Here is a 19,439-nt window from a genome sequence, read left to right on the forward strand (position 1 = left end):
CTCTCTGTCTCTCTCGCTCTCTCTTTCTGTCGCGCTCTCTCTCTCTCTCGCTCACTCTCTCACTGTCTCTTTCTCTGTCTGTCTCTCTCACGCTGTCTCTCTCTCACGCTGTCTCTCTCTCACGCTGTCTCTCTCTCACGATGTCTCTCTCTCACGCTGTCTCTCTCTCTGTCTTGCTCTTTCTGACACTTGCTCTCTCTCTCTCCTCTGTCTCTCTCTCTCTCACACACACACACCCATTCATACACACAGCAGTAGATCCACCAACATGTGCATGTTTTGTAAATGTTTTGTTGTGTAAATAAACACAGTGCTGTAAATAGGGCTGCTTCATTTTTGTATATAAACTCTCACTCCTAGGTTGTTGTTCCAACGGTCTGTTGATATGCTTCTGCTTGTGTGCTGTTTCAGACTATGCATGACTTTGAATACCTCAAACTCCTTGGGAAAGGCACTTTTGGCAAAGTCATCCTGGTGAAGGAGAAGGCCACAGGAAAATATTATGCCATGAAAATCCTTAAGAAGGAAGTAATAGTAGCAAAGGTAAGTAAGAGGAAGGGATGTGACAGGAAGGAACTGAGCTCAGCTGCAAGATTTGAGAGTGCGTGACTGCGAACGTGCGTGACTGCGAACGTGCGTGACTGCGAACGTGCGTGACTGCGAACGTGCGTGACTGCGAACGTGCGTGACTGCGAACGTGCGTGACTGCGAACGTGCGTGACTGCGAGCGTGCGTGACTGCGTGCGTGCGTGACTGCGAACGTGCGTGCGTGACTGCGAACGTGCGTGCGTGACTGCGAACGTGCGTGCGTGACTGCGAACGTGCGTGCGTGACTGCGAACGTGCGTGCGTGACTGCGAACGTGCGTGCGTGACTGCGAACGTGCGTGCGTGACTGCGAACGAGCGTGCGTGACTGCGAACGAGCGTGCGTGACTGCGAGCGAGCGCGACTGACTGCGAGCGCGCGCGACTGACTGCGAGCGCGCGCGACTGACTGCGAGCGCGCGCGACTGACTGCGAGTGCGAGTGAGACTGCGCGAGTGAGCCTGCGCGAGTGAGCCTGCGCGAGTGAGCCTGCGCGAGTGAGCCTGCGCGAGTGAGCCTGCGCGAGTGAGCCGCCGAGTGAGACTGCGCGAGTGAGCCGCCGAGTGAGACTGCGCGAGTGAGACGCCGAGTGAGACTGCGCGAGTGAGACGCCGAGTGAGACTGCGCGAGTGAGACGCCGAGTGAGACTGCGCGAGTGAGACGCCGAGTGAGACTGCGCGAGTGAGACGCCGAGTGACTGCGCGAGTGAGACTGCGCGAGTGAGACGCCGAGTGACTGCGCGAGTGAGACGCCGAGTGAGACTGCGCGAGTGAGACGCCGAGTGAGACTGCGCGAGTGAGACGCCGAGTGAGACGCCGAGTGAGACTGCGAGTGGCTGTGACTGAGACTGCGAGTGGCTGTGACTGAGACTGCGAGTGGCTGTGACTGAGACTGCGAGTGGCTGTGACTGAGACTGCGAGTGGCTGTGACTGAGACTGCGAGTGGCTGTGACTGAGACTGCGAGTGGCTGTGACTGAGACTGCGAGTGGCTGTGACTGAGACTGCGAGTGGCTGTGACTGAGACTGCGAGTGGCTGTGACTGAGACTGCGAGTGGCTGTGACTGAGACTGCGAGTGGCTGAGACTGAGACTGCGAGTGACTGAGACTGCGAGTGGCTGAGACTGAGACTGCGAGTGGCTGAGACTGAGACTGCGAGTGGCTGTGACTGAGACTGCGAGTGGCTGTGACTGAGACTGCGAGTGGCTGTGACTGAGACTGCGAGTGGCTGAGACTGAGACTGCGAGTGACTGAGACTGCGAGTGGCTGAGACTGAGACTGCGAGTGGCTGAGACTGAGACTGCGAGTGGCTGAGACTGAGACTGCGAGTGACTGAGACTGCGAGTGGCTGAGACTGAGACTGCGAGTGGCTGAGACTGAGACTGCGAGTGGCTGTGACTGAGACTGCGAGTGGCTGTGACTGAGACTGCGAGTGGCTGTGACTGAGACTGCGAGTGGCTGAGACTGAGACTGCGAGTGGCTGAGACTGCGAGTGACTGAGACTGCGAGTGGCTGAGACTGAGACTGCGAGTGGCTGAGACTGAGACTGCGAGTGGCTGAGACTGAGACTGCGAGTGGCTGAGACTGAGACTGCGAGTGACTGAGACTGCGAGTGACTGAGACTGCGAGTGACTGAGACTGCGAGTGACTGAGACTGCGAGTGACTGAGACTGCGAGTGACTGAGACTGCGAGTGACTGAGACTGCGAGTGACTGAGACTGCGAGTGACTGAGACTGCGAGTGACTGAGACTGCGAGTGACTGAGACTGCGAGTGAGAGTGCGAGTGAGTTTTTAAGTCGATGAGAGTTTGTCAGTGTACTTTGTTACAGATGTGTTTGTGTGTGATAGAGAAAGTCCACATAATTCAAGTACACTACAGCTCTTTGTGATGTGTCTCTTAGGATGAAGTGGCTCACACACTTACTGAAAACCGCGTCCTCCAGAATTCTAAGCACCCTTTCTTGACGGTGAGAGAAACTGTGCAAGCACAGAACACACACACACACTTCTCTTGCATTTCTCCCCACTCTGTAGATTTCCATTGGTTCCCTCCTTACAGTTTAACGTTGCTATAAAACTCAGCACTAGCTATTTTAGGACACGTTTTTGTCTGGGATTTCAGTCCATTGACAGTGAAGAGAAACTGCTTGGGGCTGTAATCACTACAGGGATTTTAGAAGCAGATCATGTACAGGATGTGTTTAGCCTTACATAGATGAGCAACACTTAATGTTGCTGTTTGTTTCGCTGTTTATGGACATAGAGAAATTTTAGATTTAAATGCTGACGAGTGCTTAACTTATTCATTTAAAGCACTAAATAAGTTCATTTAGTGAAGGTGGTGAACTTAAAGGTGATAGAAAACACAAGGGCGAGCCGCTGCACCACTAAAGCAGTTACATGTTCTTGTAGTGGAACATGGCCGAGACAGCAGTCTGCCACTAAACACACTGCCCTACCTGGTGAATATAATACACACTCCTCTACCTGGTGAATATAATACACACTCCTACCTGGTGAATATAATACACACTCCTCTACCTGGTGAATATAATACACACTCCTCTACCTGGTGAATATAATACACACTCCTCTACCTGGTGAATATAATACACACTCCTCTACCGGGTGAATATAATACACACTCCTCTAGCTGAGGAATATAATACACACTCCTCTACCGGGTGAATATAATACACACTCCTCTACCGGGTGAATATAATACACACTCCTCTACCGGGTGAATATAATACACACTTCTCTACCTGGTGAATATAATACACACTCCTCTACCTGGTGAATATAATACACACTCCTCTACCGGGTGAATATAATACACACTCCTCTACCGGGTGAATATAATACACACTCCTCTACCTGGTGAATATAATACACACTCCTCTACCGGGTGAATATAATACACACTCCTCTACCGGGTGAATATAATACACACTCCTCTACCGGGTGAATATAATACACACTTCTCTACCTGGTGAATATAATACACACTCCTCTACCGGGTGAATATAATACACACTCCTCTACCGGGTGAATATAATACACACTTCTCTACCTGGTGAATATAATACACACTCCTCTACCGGGTGAATATAATACACACTCCTCTACCGGGTGAATATAATACACACTCCTCTACCGGGTGAATATAATACACACTCCTCTACCGGGTGAATATAATACACACTCCTCTACCGGGTGAATATAATACACACTTCTCTACCTGGTGAATATAATACACACTCCTCTACCGGGTGAATATAATACACACTTCTCTACCTGGTGAATATAATACACACTTCTCTACCTGGTGAATATAATACACACTCCTCTACCGGGTGAATATAATACACACTTCTCTACCTGGTGAATATAATACACACTTCTCTACCTGGTGAATATAATACACACTCCTCTACTGGGTGAATATAATACACACTCCTTACAGTTTTGGTTTTCATTATAATTAATATAAAAAAATGATATTTATTCCAAGTTTTGTTTCAAGCCATGTTTAAACGAAATAACCCATTATTTGCAAATCAGTTCACATAAATAATCAACAATCTACAAACTAAAGTGTTTATTTTATTGAGTTCTATATAATTATATAGTCAGTCAACATAGAAGTTTAGTTGTTTTGTGAAGTCTTTACATTGTGTTTATTTGTACTGTATGTTTTAGAGCTGGGAGGGAAATGAACCAGTAAAAACAATTCACTGAAAAGAAGGAAAAAATGTTTACATTCATTGTTAAATTCAGTTGCTGATGTATTTGGTGTTTGGATGAAGGCAATTGGTTAAAAATAAAAAACAAACACTAATTTGTTTAAAGTTTTCATCAAATACTTTTTATTTAATTGCACACATGAAGTTACTGTACATTTTGTGAAAGCGAGCCAGAACAAGGCCAGAAAATAAGGTCAGTAACAGCAGGCATTCGGTTAGTATTACAAGCAAAAATAACACCATACAAAAGGAGGAAGTGTTTGTTCTGCTTTACAAGCTGAGCTGCTTTACATGCTGTTTACAATGCAAAGGTATTTACTTGTTTTTATTATTTTGCATTTAAAACTGTTGCTACTGTAGATCTCCTGAAATTTGTTAGACATTTGTGTTGAACTTTAAGAGTCAAGCTGGTTAGAATGTTTGAACTGGGTCTCTGCAAGCTTGTTGTTGTTGTTGTTGTTTTTAATCCAAGTGTTTGTGTTGAACTGATTCACTTTGAAGGGGCTGAAATACTCGTTCCAAACACACGATCGCTTGTGCTTCGTCATGGAGTACGCAAACGGAGGAGAGGTGAGAGTGGAATGGCGCTTGAACTAATTCACTTAGTTAGCTGAAGCGGTCTTTGTGGCTGAAGGCAATAAATATTCAACCCTTTTCTTTCCAATAGCTTTTCTTCCACTTGTCACGGGACCGGGTATTCTCTGAAGACCGGGCACGCTTCTATGGAGCAGAAATCGTCTCTGCACTGGACTATCTGCACTTGGAGAGGAACGTTGTTTACCGCGACCTGAAGGTGAACAGATTTTCAGAGTGCGAATGGTTTAATTAGTGATGGAATATGATGCAAGACGAAAGCTTAATTTGATTAGTTGAACAGAGTTCATCTATTGGTGGACACACACACACACACACACACACACACACATTCTTTTGCTAAAGATTCACAGACATAAATATTACTGCAGGTGATTAATGGTGCACCTGTAGGTAAATTTAACCTGAACCTTAACCAAACTAGCCAAAAGGAAACATTTTGGTGTTTTTTAATTATTTTTTTATTTTAAAAACCAGCAGTTTTTGGAAAAGAGCATTTTGCGCTTTGGGTCCTGTGAGATGTCCGAACAAGGTTAGAACTGTCAAATATTTCCCCACTAAAATAGAAACACACACATATACAGATATCAACCTCCCATAAACTATCTTGAATCATATTTCCTTAAATAGCAATAGAACGGTTATGTCATCCTTCATGTGCTTCATCCATTTGCACCGTAGCAGAGCACTAAAATAACATTTCCCCACCTCAGATATCAGCTCTACTAGAAGAAACTGGTGGAGTTCACAAGAAGTGATTTCCATGAACTAATGACACTAGATAGACCAACAGAGCACTGAGCCATCTCTGTTCTTCACACCTTGTGTTCTCTCTCTCTCTCTCTCTGGCTCTCGCTCTTGCTTGCTCACTCACTTAACCTGTATTTTGCCGTTTTCTCTCACTCTGTCCTGTTCCCACTCGCTATGCTGGGGATGTGCTATGGTTCCTCTGAAATTGCCAGAGTAGCAGGATGGGGCAGTTTGTGCTGACTGGTGTGCCTGGGCCTCTGGCCACGTGTGAGCTACAGCTGCCAGGTGACTTTAAGTAGCCCAAGAGACAGAGAGAGGACATGCTGATATTAAACCTCTGCAGCGCACACACACACTCGTGCACACACAGAGTGCTTACACACACACCCACTGTGGTCAGTGGTGCTCACTGCTCCTTTCTGTACAGCTATTGGTTTGAATCAAGTTGTGTTGAGTTTAATTCTGTTAAATATGATATTGAATGAATGGATGTTTGAATTTTTTTGCATCACAGAAAAGCACAATGGAGCACTTTTTGGTGCTGTGCTGGAAATATTTATTGCATTTATTTGAAATAAATTTCTGTGACATCACCCAGACAGTGGCCTATAAAGCTTCATGAATGATGTCTTTATGGTTTAGACATATACCCACCTGAATGCAATGAACATGGAACTGGAAAACTGAATCTGGCTTTTGCTCATAAACCTCTTGCTTCTTTCTTGTTCTGGTCCTTTAGCTGGAAAATCTGATGCTGGACAAAGATGGCCACATAAAGATCACCGACTTTGGGCTTTGTAAAGAGGGCATAACGGACGGAGCCACTATGAAGACCTTCTGCGGCACACCAGAGTATCTGGCTCCTGAGGTAAACACACACCACACACAAATGCACGGTTCACAGAAACTAGACTAGTGACCATCAGGTCCTTTCAAGCATTTTGAATAATAAATAAATAATAATTGATTTCATCGCCAAATCACTAGTCCAGTGTGTGTTGCGTGTAAGGATAGCAGTTCTGTGTGTCTGCGTTCTTGTCCCTTTAAGAGTGAATGATTTACTCCACCTCAGGAAAGTTGAGGTGAGGAGCAGCTGTGTAGATACACACATTGTGATAGTGTTGGGGTGTGGCTCTCACTGTTGTGTGCAGGTATGACATATGGCACTTAAACAGTAACATGATAGGTGTGTGTGTCTGTCTGTGTGTGTGTGTCTGTCTGTGTGTGTGTCTGTCTGTGTGTGTGTCTGTCTGTGTGTGTGTCTGTCTGTGTGTGTGTCTGTCTGTGTGTGTGTCTGTCTGTGTGTGTGTCTGTCTGTGTGTGTGTCTGTCTGTGTGTGTGTCTGTCTGTGTGTGTGTCTGTCTGTGTGTGTGTCTGTGTGTACGAAGAATGTTTTCCGGGTGAAGGGTGCCTGTATCGACACTGTTGCCTCAGTTTGTTATTTACTGGGAGATCAGCGTGGCTGTGTGTCTGTGTGTGTGTCTGTGTGTGTGTCTGTGTGTGTGTCTGTGTGTGTGTCTGTGTGTGTGTGTGTGTGTGTGTCTGTCTGTCTGTCTGTGTGTGTGTGTCTGTCTGTCTGTGTGTGTGTCTGTCTGTCTGTGTGTGTGTCTGTCTGTCTGTCTGTCTGTGTGTGTGTGTGTGTGTGTCTGTCTGTGTCTGTGTGTGTGTGTGTGTGTGTGTGTGTGTGTACGAAGAATGTTTTCCGGGTGAAGGGTGCCTGTATCGACACTGTTGCCTCAGTTTGGTATTTACTGGGAGATCAGCGTGGCATGTGAGCTTTGATGCCAGTCGAACGGACTCACTGTTACCAAAAGCCCCCTCGCGCCTCAGCTGACGCATACCCACGTGCTGACGTAGTTAGACATGACGGCCATAGTTGTAACGTCTGATAAATCTTTCATATACCTAAACTGGATGTAATGAATCATATAGAAGGATCAACTGAGCAAAATGTTTGTCATTTTTGGCCAGGAGCTGGACGTCAATGTCGTTCTCACAGATTGACTAGGTACTCGATATTTAAGCTCCTCTAGTTAACTAGGACCTCTTCACGATCTATCTCACACTCTGTTTACCCATTAAATCTTTTGAAACATCTAGAAGCTCTCCTGAGAATCCTTACCTAAATAGAGCTGCCAATATTTCCCTGCCTATATGCCCTCTCACCTCTTTCTCCTCATGTTGACTTGACAGCACAGCCTAAGTTTTTTTTTCTTTTTTTTTTTTCGTTCTATTGGTAAGGAGGAGGAGGAGGAGGAGGAGGAGGTCGCTGTGGAAACTGTGCGACCTCTCCGGTGGGCTGTGTTACAGGTTGTTCTGCCATAAACAATGAGCTTGTTGTTTGGGCACAGGGCTATGGAATGCCTTTCCGTCTGGGAATATTCCACCAGGCCAGAGAGAGACAGAGAGAAATGGTCACTCAGGATACACTCAGACATTCTTTCACTGGATGTTTGCTTAGAGAGAATCAGAATCAAGAACCTGCTTGACAAGAGACATGAGCACGCAATGATAGTCAACCACACACTGATACGAAAACAAAAAAATTAATCATTTAACAGTGATGCAGCCCTAATCCACATAGTAGCTATAGGGTGTTTGTGGCCCTGCAAAAACATTGCTGATTGACACTTCTAAGTGTATCGTTTGTATAGTAAGTTTTAGGTTTGGAGATATGTTTAGGAACTGAGCGGCGAAAGTGGAGAAGAGGAGGCGACCTTAATAAATCATATAAATAAATCCGTTTTTGTTAGTCACTCTAATTAGACGTTTAATTAGAAATGTTTTTGGTTTGTTTGGTTATTTTGTTTGATTTAATTTCATTTTGTTTTGATAGAATCTGCCTGTGTATGTGTGTGTCCTCCTTTGTACAAGATGACAGGTGGATGAAAATAGGTGTCCCCCTGGTGTGTATATGTGTACACAGTGCTTCTGAGGAAGCCTTCAAGCTTCCTTGGGGGTGATCGTGTAACTGTGTAAACTTGGTGCAGTCTGTGCTTGTGTGTGTGTGTGTGTGTGTGTGTGTGTGTATGTATGTATGAGGGATAGGCTTTGGCTCCTGGACTCCTGGCAGCTCCACAGCTGTGCTGCTTTTCTACATATAAGGGGCAGCTGCAAGCCCAGCTGTCTGTCTCTGCTTCTCTGTGAGTCACACGACAGAGGCGCTGGAAATAGAGAGCAATTAGTAATCCAAGCAGCACGCTGGCTTCACCTTACCACCATGGGCTTAGTCTCCCCCTCTGAGGGCACAGCGTTCACCCTGACCTGCTCACTAGAATGAGGACTCCACACACTGCTGTGATATACAAACACTAGGGCAAAAATCTTTAATATGGGCACATGACCCAACAGACTGCCTTGGAAATTAGTATACAGTAAGGTAGCAGAAACGTATACACCATCCCAGACCCTTCACAAGCTTCGTACAGGGAGTTGTGGTACAACACGGGAATTATTCTCTGAATTAGAAAGTTGTCTTTGTAATCATTCCAAACAGTTATCTATTAAGGTGCGGTCTGAATATTTTTAAACGGATCGTGAGTAAAGCTCTTTCTTTCCGTTTTATTGTGCAATACACAAGGAGTATGTGGTTGCTAGTGTCATTGAAATATGACAAGCATACAGCAGAGGGTTGTAAAAATGACTAACTGCATCTTTAATGCAGCGGGTCTCAAACCGGGATGCAGCTTCAGCCAGGGACTCGAGAGTAAAATAAATTTCACAAACTCACTCAGTACAGATTACATTTGTTTCATGAATATTATTTAAATGTGGACAGCAATAATATTTTAGTAGTTTATTGGAACTCTAGATCTTTCTATTCATGACCTTTTCACAGATATAACACATTGTCTGTTTTTATCAACCTTCTGATGAGGTTTGGATTAACTGCATTGTTAAAGGCTAATTAAATGGAAAACTTAATAATAATAACAACCATAGTTTTAATGTAAGACTTTCACTAAATTTCCAAAACCAAACTGGTTACTGAGTACTTGTAATGCTTCCTGCGTGTTTTGTCGTAAACTAACATGCTGGGCAAAAACCAGTTGAACCTTCAAACCTCTACATTATCCCTCTACCTGAATCTTTAGGCTAACAATTACAATGAGAGGAAGTGTGCCTTGTGTTTTTTCCCCCCTCTTTTTCTTTTTCTCACTAAAGAATTTATTAGAATTGCAGTATTTACTGCTGATATGTAGTTCACACTCAGTCAGAACCCTAAAGATCACAAGCCCTCAGTGATCAAGATCCCCATCTTAGCTCCATGAACTGCAGTGTGTCCGTATACATTAAAGAACAACTTGCACACTAGTGTACTTACTTCTGAGCACAGTTTTTAATCTTTATGTACATGTCTGAGACTAAAAGTAATACATAATACACATAGTAATACATAATACTTAGCTCATTTCATAATTTATCATGTATATTTAGCTCATACTAACTCAGTGTTCTCTTTGTTTTCTAACCAGGAGTTTTTTTAATATTTTATAATGTGTCTCGTCTCGCATTCCAACTCGTAGCATTCCTAAAGCAGAATGAACAAAATGAAAAACCTTTTAGGTAAGATGTAGGTAGGCTTAGTATAATAAAATGGTAGATTTCGAAAGCTATTGGACTTAGCAGCTGTGTTTGTATTGATAAGGACGTGTACACAGTCTCTCTCTCTCACACACACACACACACACACACACACACACACACACACACACGCACTATGGGCTTTTACAATTTTTTTGCTCCTGCTTGTAGCCCATAAAAATTTACCACAGGTTGTTAATAAATCCAATATACAGTGTTAATACCTTGTCAGTAGACATGATATCTGGCTACATGCTGTCCCTAGTCTGGGTAAGCTACAAACATAGTAAAGTTTTATGCTGAAAAAACATTCACAGAAAGTTTCATTGAAGCCATATGGCATTATATCAGTCACAGCTCTTGACCATGGGTTTAAGTGTGGCAGGATGACATTAATAAATCGGCTCAAACACAATTGCACTGAGAGGCCATCACACTTGACTCATGCTCTAAACGGCTATCGAGTGATTTTTTTTTTTTTAAACCTGTAATAGATAGATGAGAGTCTACAGCATCCAATGATCCACTATACAGTCTATTGGCTTGTTTTGAGCAATTTTAGCTCTACCTTTAGTGTAAAACTACATTTTAAATTCCATTTTAAAAAAAATTGTCAGAAAAATAAATTGTCAGAACTTGAGTTTGGTTGCAAAGATCATTCAGTACACCATAGACCCACTGCCTGCATTTGTACTTTGTTCTAATTGGATTTGATTATTCGCTATAAAACAATGGTGTATTTGGTGTAAAACAGGATATTTTTAAACTAGAACAAGTTTGCATATAATTGTGAACCTGGTCACCCTGTCCTGTGGGCTGCTCTTCCTCTGCTGAAAATGTTAATAAGAGTAAACAGGGGACAGCTACAATTTATGCTCCAACGGACCCCTGTTTGCGCTTGTAGCTTAACTCGATGAATTTGCTGCTTCTCAAATCTAGAAAGATGAGAAAAATATAATTAGTATTTTAACAATATGTATACTATATGGAATTATGAATAAGTTCTTCATGAAGAGTAACATTTACTGAACATGTGATATGCCACATCTACCCCTGTGGATGCCACATCTACCCCGCAAATCTTAGAAATATGATGCTGATGCAGAAACATTTAGCACTCTGAAAGTAGGATGTAAGTACTAAGCTAGTGGACTATATATGGAATAGGAAAGAAACCATTTTATTAGCCATTAACTCAGATTTCACATTAACGTTTCTGTTCCAGATTTGAGGCTTCCTGTTTGCGGCTTTTGCACCATGCAAAATAAGTGTTTGCTTCTGAGTTTTGTTTCGGTTCCCTGATTCCATTTCACTTCTATCAGTTCTGTTTGGTTTTATACCTGTTTGTAATGAGTAACACAAGAAATGGACTTGGCATTTTTGCACTTTACTTGAAACGTAGAAAAGCAACTATAAGCATGAGCAAAGTGTAATATAAGCACTTCTCTGTGGCGAGTCTCGCATTTTGTACACGCGGCTGAATATTCTCAGATACACGATCAGCTGAAGAATCCAGCATAAGATGACTAGCTTTCCTGAGACTAAGCGACACAGTTTAACTCTTCAGTGTTACCGGTTCCTGCCCAAGTTAAGCTCCATCTCTGGTAGTTTGGTAGCTGCAGGCAGAGAGTGTGCCGACACAATGTTCCCGGCTCCCGAGAGAAATGCTATCTCTAGCCCCTGATGCCAGCTGGTAGCTGATGCCTGACCACAAGCACCCCAAGTCCTGGAAAGGGGCCGTCCATATTAAATCAATTCATTGAGTATGACGAGAATATATCCTCTTATCTTAACATACGAGAGTCTTTTGTAACGAGGAGGCATCCTGATGAAGTATTGTTTCATTCATGTCTGTTTATCTCTTTTTGGAGAGCGTGTTCATGCTAACGAGGGCAATGTTTAGTGGTGTTCTGCTGTTAGTTTAGACTTTTTCCAGTAAGAGGCAATATCTTAAATGTCTGTCCTTGATCCTCATAATATAATAACTACAGTAAAGTACACTATTTACTATTAGGCTGTTGACCACTGGATGTGTGAATGGTTTAAAGGATTGTGGTGGAGATTGTAGAGACTAGGAGGCTGAAATGTGTGTTACTGCTGGAGGAGGATTTGGAGTGAGCAGTATAGTAATGTATTACAGCGCCACCAAGTGGAACAGACAGTGTATCACACAGGATTTAATTGCAGGTTTTTCAATTAACTGTATGATCAGATGTAATGGGAATTAGCACCGTGTAGACTTTGGCTCTGTCTTTGTAGTGCTACATATAAAACTGGACACTTGCTAATAATTTAGGATGAGTCTATTAGCGCGCTATTCAGTATTGTGTGATATTGGATGTGTTGCAGGTACTGGAGGATAACGATTATGGCCGTGCTGTAGACTGGTGGGGCCTGGGCGTGGTTATGTACGAGATGATGTGTGGCCGCCTGCCCTTCTATAACCAGGACCACGAGCGCCTGTTTGAGCTCATCCTAATGGAGGACATCCGCTTTCCCCGTACACTCGCCCCTGAGGCTAAATCGCTGCTCTCGGGCCTTCTCAAGAAAGATCCCAAACAGCGGTAAGCAGGAGCTTCAGTCTCGCACATTAATCTAAATGTCAGAAAACCATTGATGCATTTATCGTATGTAATTATGACTTAATTGTGTTTGCAATGCATAATGTTATTCCGTGTAGAAGACTAAGTATGTTATGTGAAGATGATGCCAGTCAGATGTTAAGCAGTTAGCTGTGTAGTTTTATAGCTGAAGAAATTCAATAGTAATTCAAGTAGTTAGTGAGTGGAAAAAGTACTGGCAACATTTCACACATCGATAAACTATTCCTTTAATGCTTGTTCTTTAGGTTAGGAGGTGGGCCTGACGACGCAAAAGAAATCATGCGGCACAAGTTTTTCGCTGGAATCGTGTGGCAAGATGTTTATGAGAAAAAGGTAAAATGATGACTGTTTTTGTCTTGTCTGTGTTTATTTATTGTGGTACGACTACCACTAGATCTGATAAGACTAGATCATTTCTTTCATCATTGAGTGTTAGTGTTAAAGTGAAACACAACACCTTGAGATATGGATTCGTTGTGATCACACCCTCAGCTGCAACTCGCACTGTAAATAAGGGTTAGGCTTATCCTCATCCCTTGCTTAAAGCTACACCCAGCCCTGTGTTTTTCACAGTGCAGATGAAAGCCGCTGAGTGTTTTATCAAGGCCATTTGTTCAGTGCAACACAAAAGCCTCATTTCTGATTAGTACAGTAGTAACAGTAGACACAAAAAACACTAGAACTGGTCTAACTTATTTATTCTCTCTCTCCCTGTCTGTCCTCTCAGCTGATACCTCCGTTCAAGCCCCAGGTTACCTCAGAAACAGATACGAGATATTTTGATGAGGAATTCACTGCACAGACCATCACTATCACACCACCGGGAGAAGGTATTTATCTTAATATGTGAAGCTGCAGGGTACACTAGGGGAGGCAGCACAGTGGTGGGGCAACGGATAACGTAGCCACCTCACAGCTCCAGGTTTGGATGATGCTACGTTCACAAACAGATTTTATTACTGCTGTATGAAGTCACCAGTAGGAGTTCCTACCACTGGTTGCTGTAGTATTAACATTTATCAGTGGGTGGCACGGCAAGCGTTCCAAATCCGTATTTTGCCGCTAAAAGAATGACAAACTGGAGGAAGATCTGGCACTTGTATACAAAATTCAGCAGCGTATACATATCAGTGTATATGCATCATGTTATATACAAGATGAAGGAGAAGCAGTGTGCACTCTCCTGTGTTCATTCCCATTAGTAGCTGCTGCAGGAAGTCGCTCCATATTTGCATAAGTTTAAACTTGTTCTCAAATTTGTTGCATCGCTGGACACAAATCTAGTCGCCAGTGGTCGCTGTCACTCATGCTTCCAGACGTTGTCAGCTCTAACTGGAAACTGAAGGTCTTCAGCTGTTTTGTACTGTCTGTGTGGAGTTTCTGGTATTTCCCCGTGTCTGCATGGGTTTCCTGCAGGTCCTCTAGGTTCCTTCCACATCTCAGTAGGTGGAATAGTTTGTATAGTCCTGCCTTAAGGCTTCAGACCTACTGTGACCCTGACCAGAATAAAACTATTAATGAAGATGAATGAATGGTTGTACACTGGGACACTGATGGCCCTTTCACATCTCAGAGATTTCACCGTCTTGAAGATTTTGGAGCCAGAACTTTGATTGTTGAAGATTCCTTAAACAAACTGTTAGCTGAAGTGAATTTCTTCTCATTCAGTTGTACTTTTGAGCAAGTACAAAACTTCCCCTTTTTATATATAGCTGCATATAGCTGTTCAGAAGGATAGCAGAGATTTCACGGAGTGAGCTTCACCCCTGCTGGAAAATTAGAAGTACATCTGGTTTACCAGCCCACAGCATGTTAAGGCACCGTCTCCAAGCCTTGTCCTGGCGTAGCCCTTAACTTTCCTGTCTTGTTCCTGCATTAACACTCCTACTACAGCTCAGAAGCAGCTACCTAACATTCAAACGTACAGGACAAGGGGATTCTCCATGACTTGTTTTGACTACATGTGAGAAAAACTCTCTCTCTCTCTCTCTCTCTCTCTCTCTCTCTCTCTCTCTCTCTCTCTCTCTCTCTCTTTCTGCTCTCTCTCTCTCCCTCTCGCTCTCTCTCTTTCTGCTCTCTCTGTCCCTCTCCCCCCCTCTCTCTCTCTCTCTCTCTCCAACTCTCTTTCTGCTCTCTCTTTCTGCGCTCTCCCTCTCTCTCCCCTCTCTCTCTCTCGCGCTCTCTCTCTTTCTGCTCTCTCTCTGTCCCTCGCTCCCCCCTCTCTCTCCCCTCTCTCTTTTTGCTCTCTCTCTCTCTCTCTCTCTCTCTCTCTCTCTCTCTCTCTCTCTCTCTGTCCCTCTCTCTGTCCCTCTCTCTCTCTCCCCCTCTCTCTCTCTCTCCCCTCTCTCTTTCTGCTCTCTCTCTCTCTCTAGTGAAGAGTCTAGTGAAGCTTTCTGTAAATGAGCTGGTTTGGGAAGGATTGTTTATAGTGGAATATAAATAATAATGTGAACTAACTTTAAATGGATAAAAAGCATAACACGATGTTCGTTAATAAATCATTGTTGAGAAATTGCTGTGGTGTATTAGAAATAAAGGACCTCAGGACATGCTGTTGTAGGAAAAAAGTCATCTAACAGCACATCTGTTTTGTCTTCCTTCTTACTCTGCTTTCTTATTATTTTTATTTATTTATTTATTAAACTTTAAAAGGAATTATTATTCTGCCATTCTCTCTCTCTCTCTCTCTCTCTCTCTCTCTCTCTCTCTCTCTCTCTCACGCAGATGAAAACATGGAGCCGTTCGACAGCGAGAGGAGACCCCACTTTCCCAAGTTCTCCTACTCAGCCAGTGGAACCTGTTAGACACCCCATTCCCATATCAGCCTCCACGCCACTGAGTCCAGCACCCTCTGCTGGGTACTTCGGGTAGCTGATGCTCTTTTGCACCACTGATGAACGTCACATTTCCCCCTATATTCACAACCTGGCCTAAGTGTACAGGCAAGCCTTCTCCTGGATTATATCCGCTTCAGATTAGGATCGCTTTACATTTCATATTATTGTGAACGATAAAACATCAACCTTCCAACTATTATTATTTTCCGTCATGAACTTCTACCACCTGAAGATTTTTATTTTAATACATCAGCTCACAGGTTTTCTAGCACTTCATAAACAGTCAGATATTTACAGAAGATTTGATGAAATGCCAAATATACTTGTTTTACTTGTATTTAAAAAAATAATAAGAAGAAGACGACCAATCGTTCGGACCAACTGAAATGTTTGTACGTTTTTATACACTGAAAGACTGAATTCAAGAAAACGTTTTGGAAAAAGTGTAACGCAGCATTTCAATTAAGCAGAACTTTGCCTAGCCTGTATTAATATCAGTTCACTTCTAGATGTATGGACTGAAATTGCTTTCCACCCCTTAACCACACACCCCAACACCCCCACCGCAGCCCCGGCTTTAGGCTACAATTCCAGCCTGCGTTTATAATCATTTGTACTAAATGTGCAATACTGTAGCATAATAATAGATTGATTCTAGTACAGTGGTCAAGTTTGAATCGAAGCCAATTCAGTCTTTAGGAACTGATTTCCTTTTTTTTTTCTTTCAGTCCTCAAAGCAGTCAGGAGTTCTCATTTTAATAACTTTAACAAAAAAAATGCACCGATACATCAAACTATTCAGGATTGAACGTTATCCCACAGGCCGTGCGCTTTACAATAATCTTGTCTGGGTACTTTTCTTCCATTCTGCATTGTCTTTCTTTTTCCTACTTCCTGTTTTTGGTTGTTTTCTGTATTAAGTGCATTTTTGCAGTGCACATTGCACAGCCTCAGTGAGGTACTACAGGTAGAACTACTCTAACAACTTTAAGGACTTTCTTACAAACTTTGGCTTTGAAACCAAGGGACCCGAGTGGCAGAACCAGCTTGCGACCTTTTGGACTGTTTTTTTTTTTTTTTTACACCTGGATGTGTTCGATATTTATATATTAAAAACCAGCAGATAGACTCTTCTCTGCTTCAGATGTTGTAACGTTTGTACATTTCGGCATTACTCATATCATAGAGGAGCTACATGTAAAACCAAACATGCAAAGTTGGCCGTGTTTACAAACTAAAGGCGTGGAGAGAATTTGAGCTTGTTTATTTGATCGATGAGTTCGAGGCATTTCCAGTAACACACTCGCCCACGATTTTATGGTTTATGGTTTTACCAGCTTTGGCACTTAAAATGCTGATTTAGAAAGAATGAAATAAGCTCCAGTGATACATGGATATGAGTGTAATTTAATTTGATTTATGAAGTCTGTAACAATGAAAGAAAAACAAAACCTTACTGTACCTGAAGCTCCTTTATGCTTGAAGGTGACACAAACATCTGTCTATTAATCTATTGCAAGGTGTAAATACCATGAAATTGTTTTCAGATACAATCCAGTACAGTGCATGTACAGATACTGAAATGAGACTTGTACAGTTAGAGAATCTGTTAAGCTAAGGTCCATGAACATGTTTTTTTGAAAGTGACTTCTTTTCGAATCGTCACTCTATTTAAGTGCATTACTCTGATCAGTGTTCAGATTTCATGTAGTAATCATCAGGCTAAACTCCAACATGGGTAAATGAATGTAAATGCTTTTTTTCCCCTCTCTGTCTTTCTGTTTGAAGAAGCGATAAGTAAACTTTGTTGCATATAATTGGTCTCCATGCCAAATACTGAGCAGGTGACCAGACAAAAGAAAAGAATGAAGCGTGTTTGTTTATTTCAACCTTCTAACATTCCACATTGTGTATTACGTATAAATCTTCATATTGTTTCTTTAAGACCCAATTGTTACACATGCATATGTTTTCTCATACTTTTTTTTTTTTTATTTGAAATGGGGAGATATTTTGCTTTTCAGCTGCCTTTCCTCTACTCTCTAAGACACAAACTTTAGTATACGAATAATATAAACTTTGTACGCACATCTGTTTATATGGCTTCAATTTTTTCTGTGGAATTGAGCAAATAAAAAAAAAAGTTTGGCTAAAAGTGTTGGTTGATCATTTGCAGCATTTAGCAGATGCCCTTATCTAGAGCTCAGGGGCCCAAAAGTGGTAGCTTGGTGGACCTGGGATTTGAACTCACAACCTTCCAATTGGTAGACCAACACCTTAACCACTTGACTATCACTAATTTCAGGGCACAGAGGACACATCAGGAGGAGTACACAAAAATAATGAGACAGTGACTGAGCTCATGTTGGAGTTACACTCAGTCTACACTCCTGAATGTTCTCCACAGCTGGTCTTTAAACTCTTTATATCCTGGTGCTGATGAATTCTTGAATCTGATTGGTCAAAAAGTGTTGATTAAAGTTCTACAGCAGATGTGACCAAATCACAGTTTTATATCCATGTGCTTTTTTTCTAATGTTATTGTGTCTGTAGTAACTCTGTGATTTAATAATAACCTAATTAAAAATGTTTAATTTAACAAAGCAAAATCAATTGACATGGTCAAAGCCTTCTGTAAGGAGGCTATTAATTTTGATAATGAAAAAAGTCTCCAGTTTTAACAATATTGGCAGAAACCTCAGAATGGTGAAATTTGTGTTTTCCAATTTCAATTTAAAAAAAAGAAGCTTTTTTTTTTTTTTTGTCATTTCAAGCATATATAGCTGGCAGAGTACACATTAAAACAAAACACCTTTCCTCCAGGAGCAACTAATTACACTACAAAGACCTACACTGTACTACATAAAGGGCATGTATGCAAACAGTACAGTACAATGCAGGACCCCTTGTTGGCACCGGTGCTGAGTGCAGTGGTGTTAGATAAGCTGTTCCCTATCCAGACTGACTGAACCACCAAAGGACCAGAGATGGCAGAATCTCCCAGTCAGGAAGTCTAGAATCCAGTTCCAGAGGGTGGTGTTGGGGCCCAGTTTCCAGTCGGATGCTGAGGAATGATCATGTTGAATGTTGAACTCAATTCGTTCTTATGTGTCCTTTTTTTTGTCCAGATGGCTAACTGGAGGAAATTTCTGCAAGACAGAAAAATGTTCCACAACATCAATGACTATTGAAAAAGGATAGAAATTTTGTAAATAGTGATGTGTAAATAAGATCCAGGGAATTTTCACCATATCTCTGATGCTAAAAACAGTCCTAAATTGAGTCACCACTAATAATAAAGTAATGCTATGAGTACCTCCGATTCTGAACATTTACCTTTATGTCATTTAGCAGTGCCAGCAGTGTTTTTTTTTTAATAGTGCTAATGCTAATTGCTAATTAGCACTAATGCTAGTGCTAATTGACGTTTGTGTTTGCAGACAAGCACCGACTCAGATAAAACACAAGCTGGGCTGCTACATTTTTGGCTTTGTTATGACAAGCATGAATGTTTTAAATCTGGTTCAGGCAGCTACAGGAAGTCACTGGAGTGAACCTAACAATGTGGTGACTTGAAAGTTTGCAGATTACATCCTTCATTAAATGGACATGTTTAATATGCACTGTTCATCGGTAAACCAAAAGAATTGCACTTTTCTGTTTGTTATTTGCTCTGCTATAATAGGAATTAAACACTTTGGGGCTTTCTCTCATTAATACATTTCTTATAATAGCATTTCATT

The 19,439-nt window shown here is 42.3% G+C and overlaps 1 protein-coding gene across 1 annotated transcript in view; it reads left to right on the forward strand.

Annotated features, from left to right (window-relative positions):
* akt1 (v-akt murine thymoma viral oncogene homolog 1) overlaps positions 1-17,851 on the forward strand; it is a 52,866-nt gene extending 35,015 nt beyond the window's left edge. The window contains exons 6-14 of the mRNA XM_060880171.1: positions 412-543; positions 2,484-2,549; positions 4,830-4,898; positions 4,996-5,121; positions 6,412-6,540; positions 12,606-12,820; positions 13,105-13,192; positions 13,587-13,689; positions 15,584-17,851. Coding sequence (XP_060736154.1) covers positions 412-543; positions 2,484-2,549; positions 4,830-4,898; positions 4,996-5,121; positions 6,412-6,540; positions 12,606-12,820; positions 13,105-13,192; positions 13,587-13,689; positions 15,584-15,663 — 1,008 coding nt within the window. The 3' untranslated portion in view covers positions 15,664-17,851. The remainder of the gene's footprint in view (positions 1-411; positions 544-2,483; positions 2,550-4,829; positions 4,899-4,995; positions 5,122-6,411; positions 6,541-12,605; positions 12,821-13,104; positions 13,193-13,586; positions 13,690-15,583) is intronic.
* The last annotated feature ends 1,588 nt before the right edge of the window (positions 17,852-19,439 follow it).

This window comes from Tachysurus vachellii, chromosome 10, assembly GCF_030014155.1.
Source record: "Tachysurus vachellii isolate PV-2020 chromosome 10, HZAU_Pvac_v1, whole genome shotgun sequence".
In the NCBI taxonomy this organism is placed as follows: domain Eukaryota; kingdom Metazoa; phylum Chordata; class Actinopteri; order Siluriformes; family Bagridae; genus Tachysurus; species Tachysurus vachellii.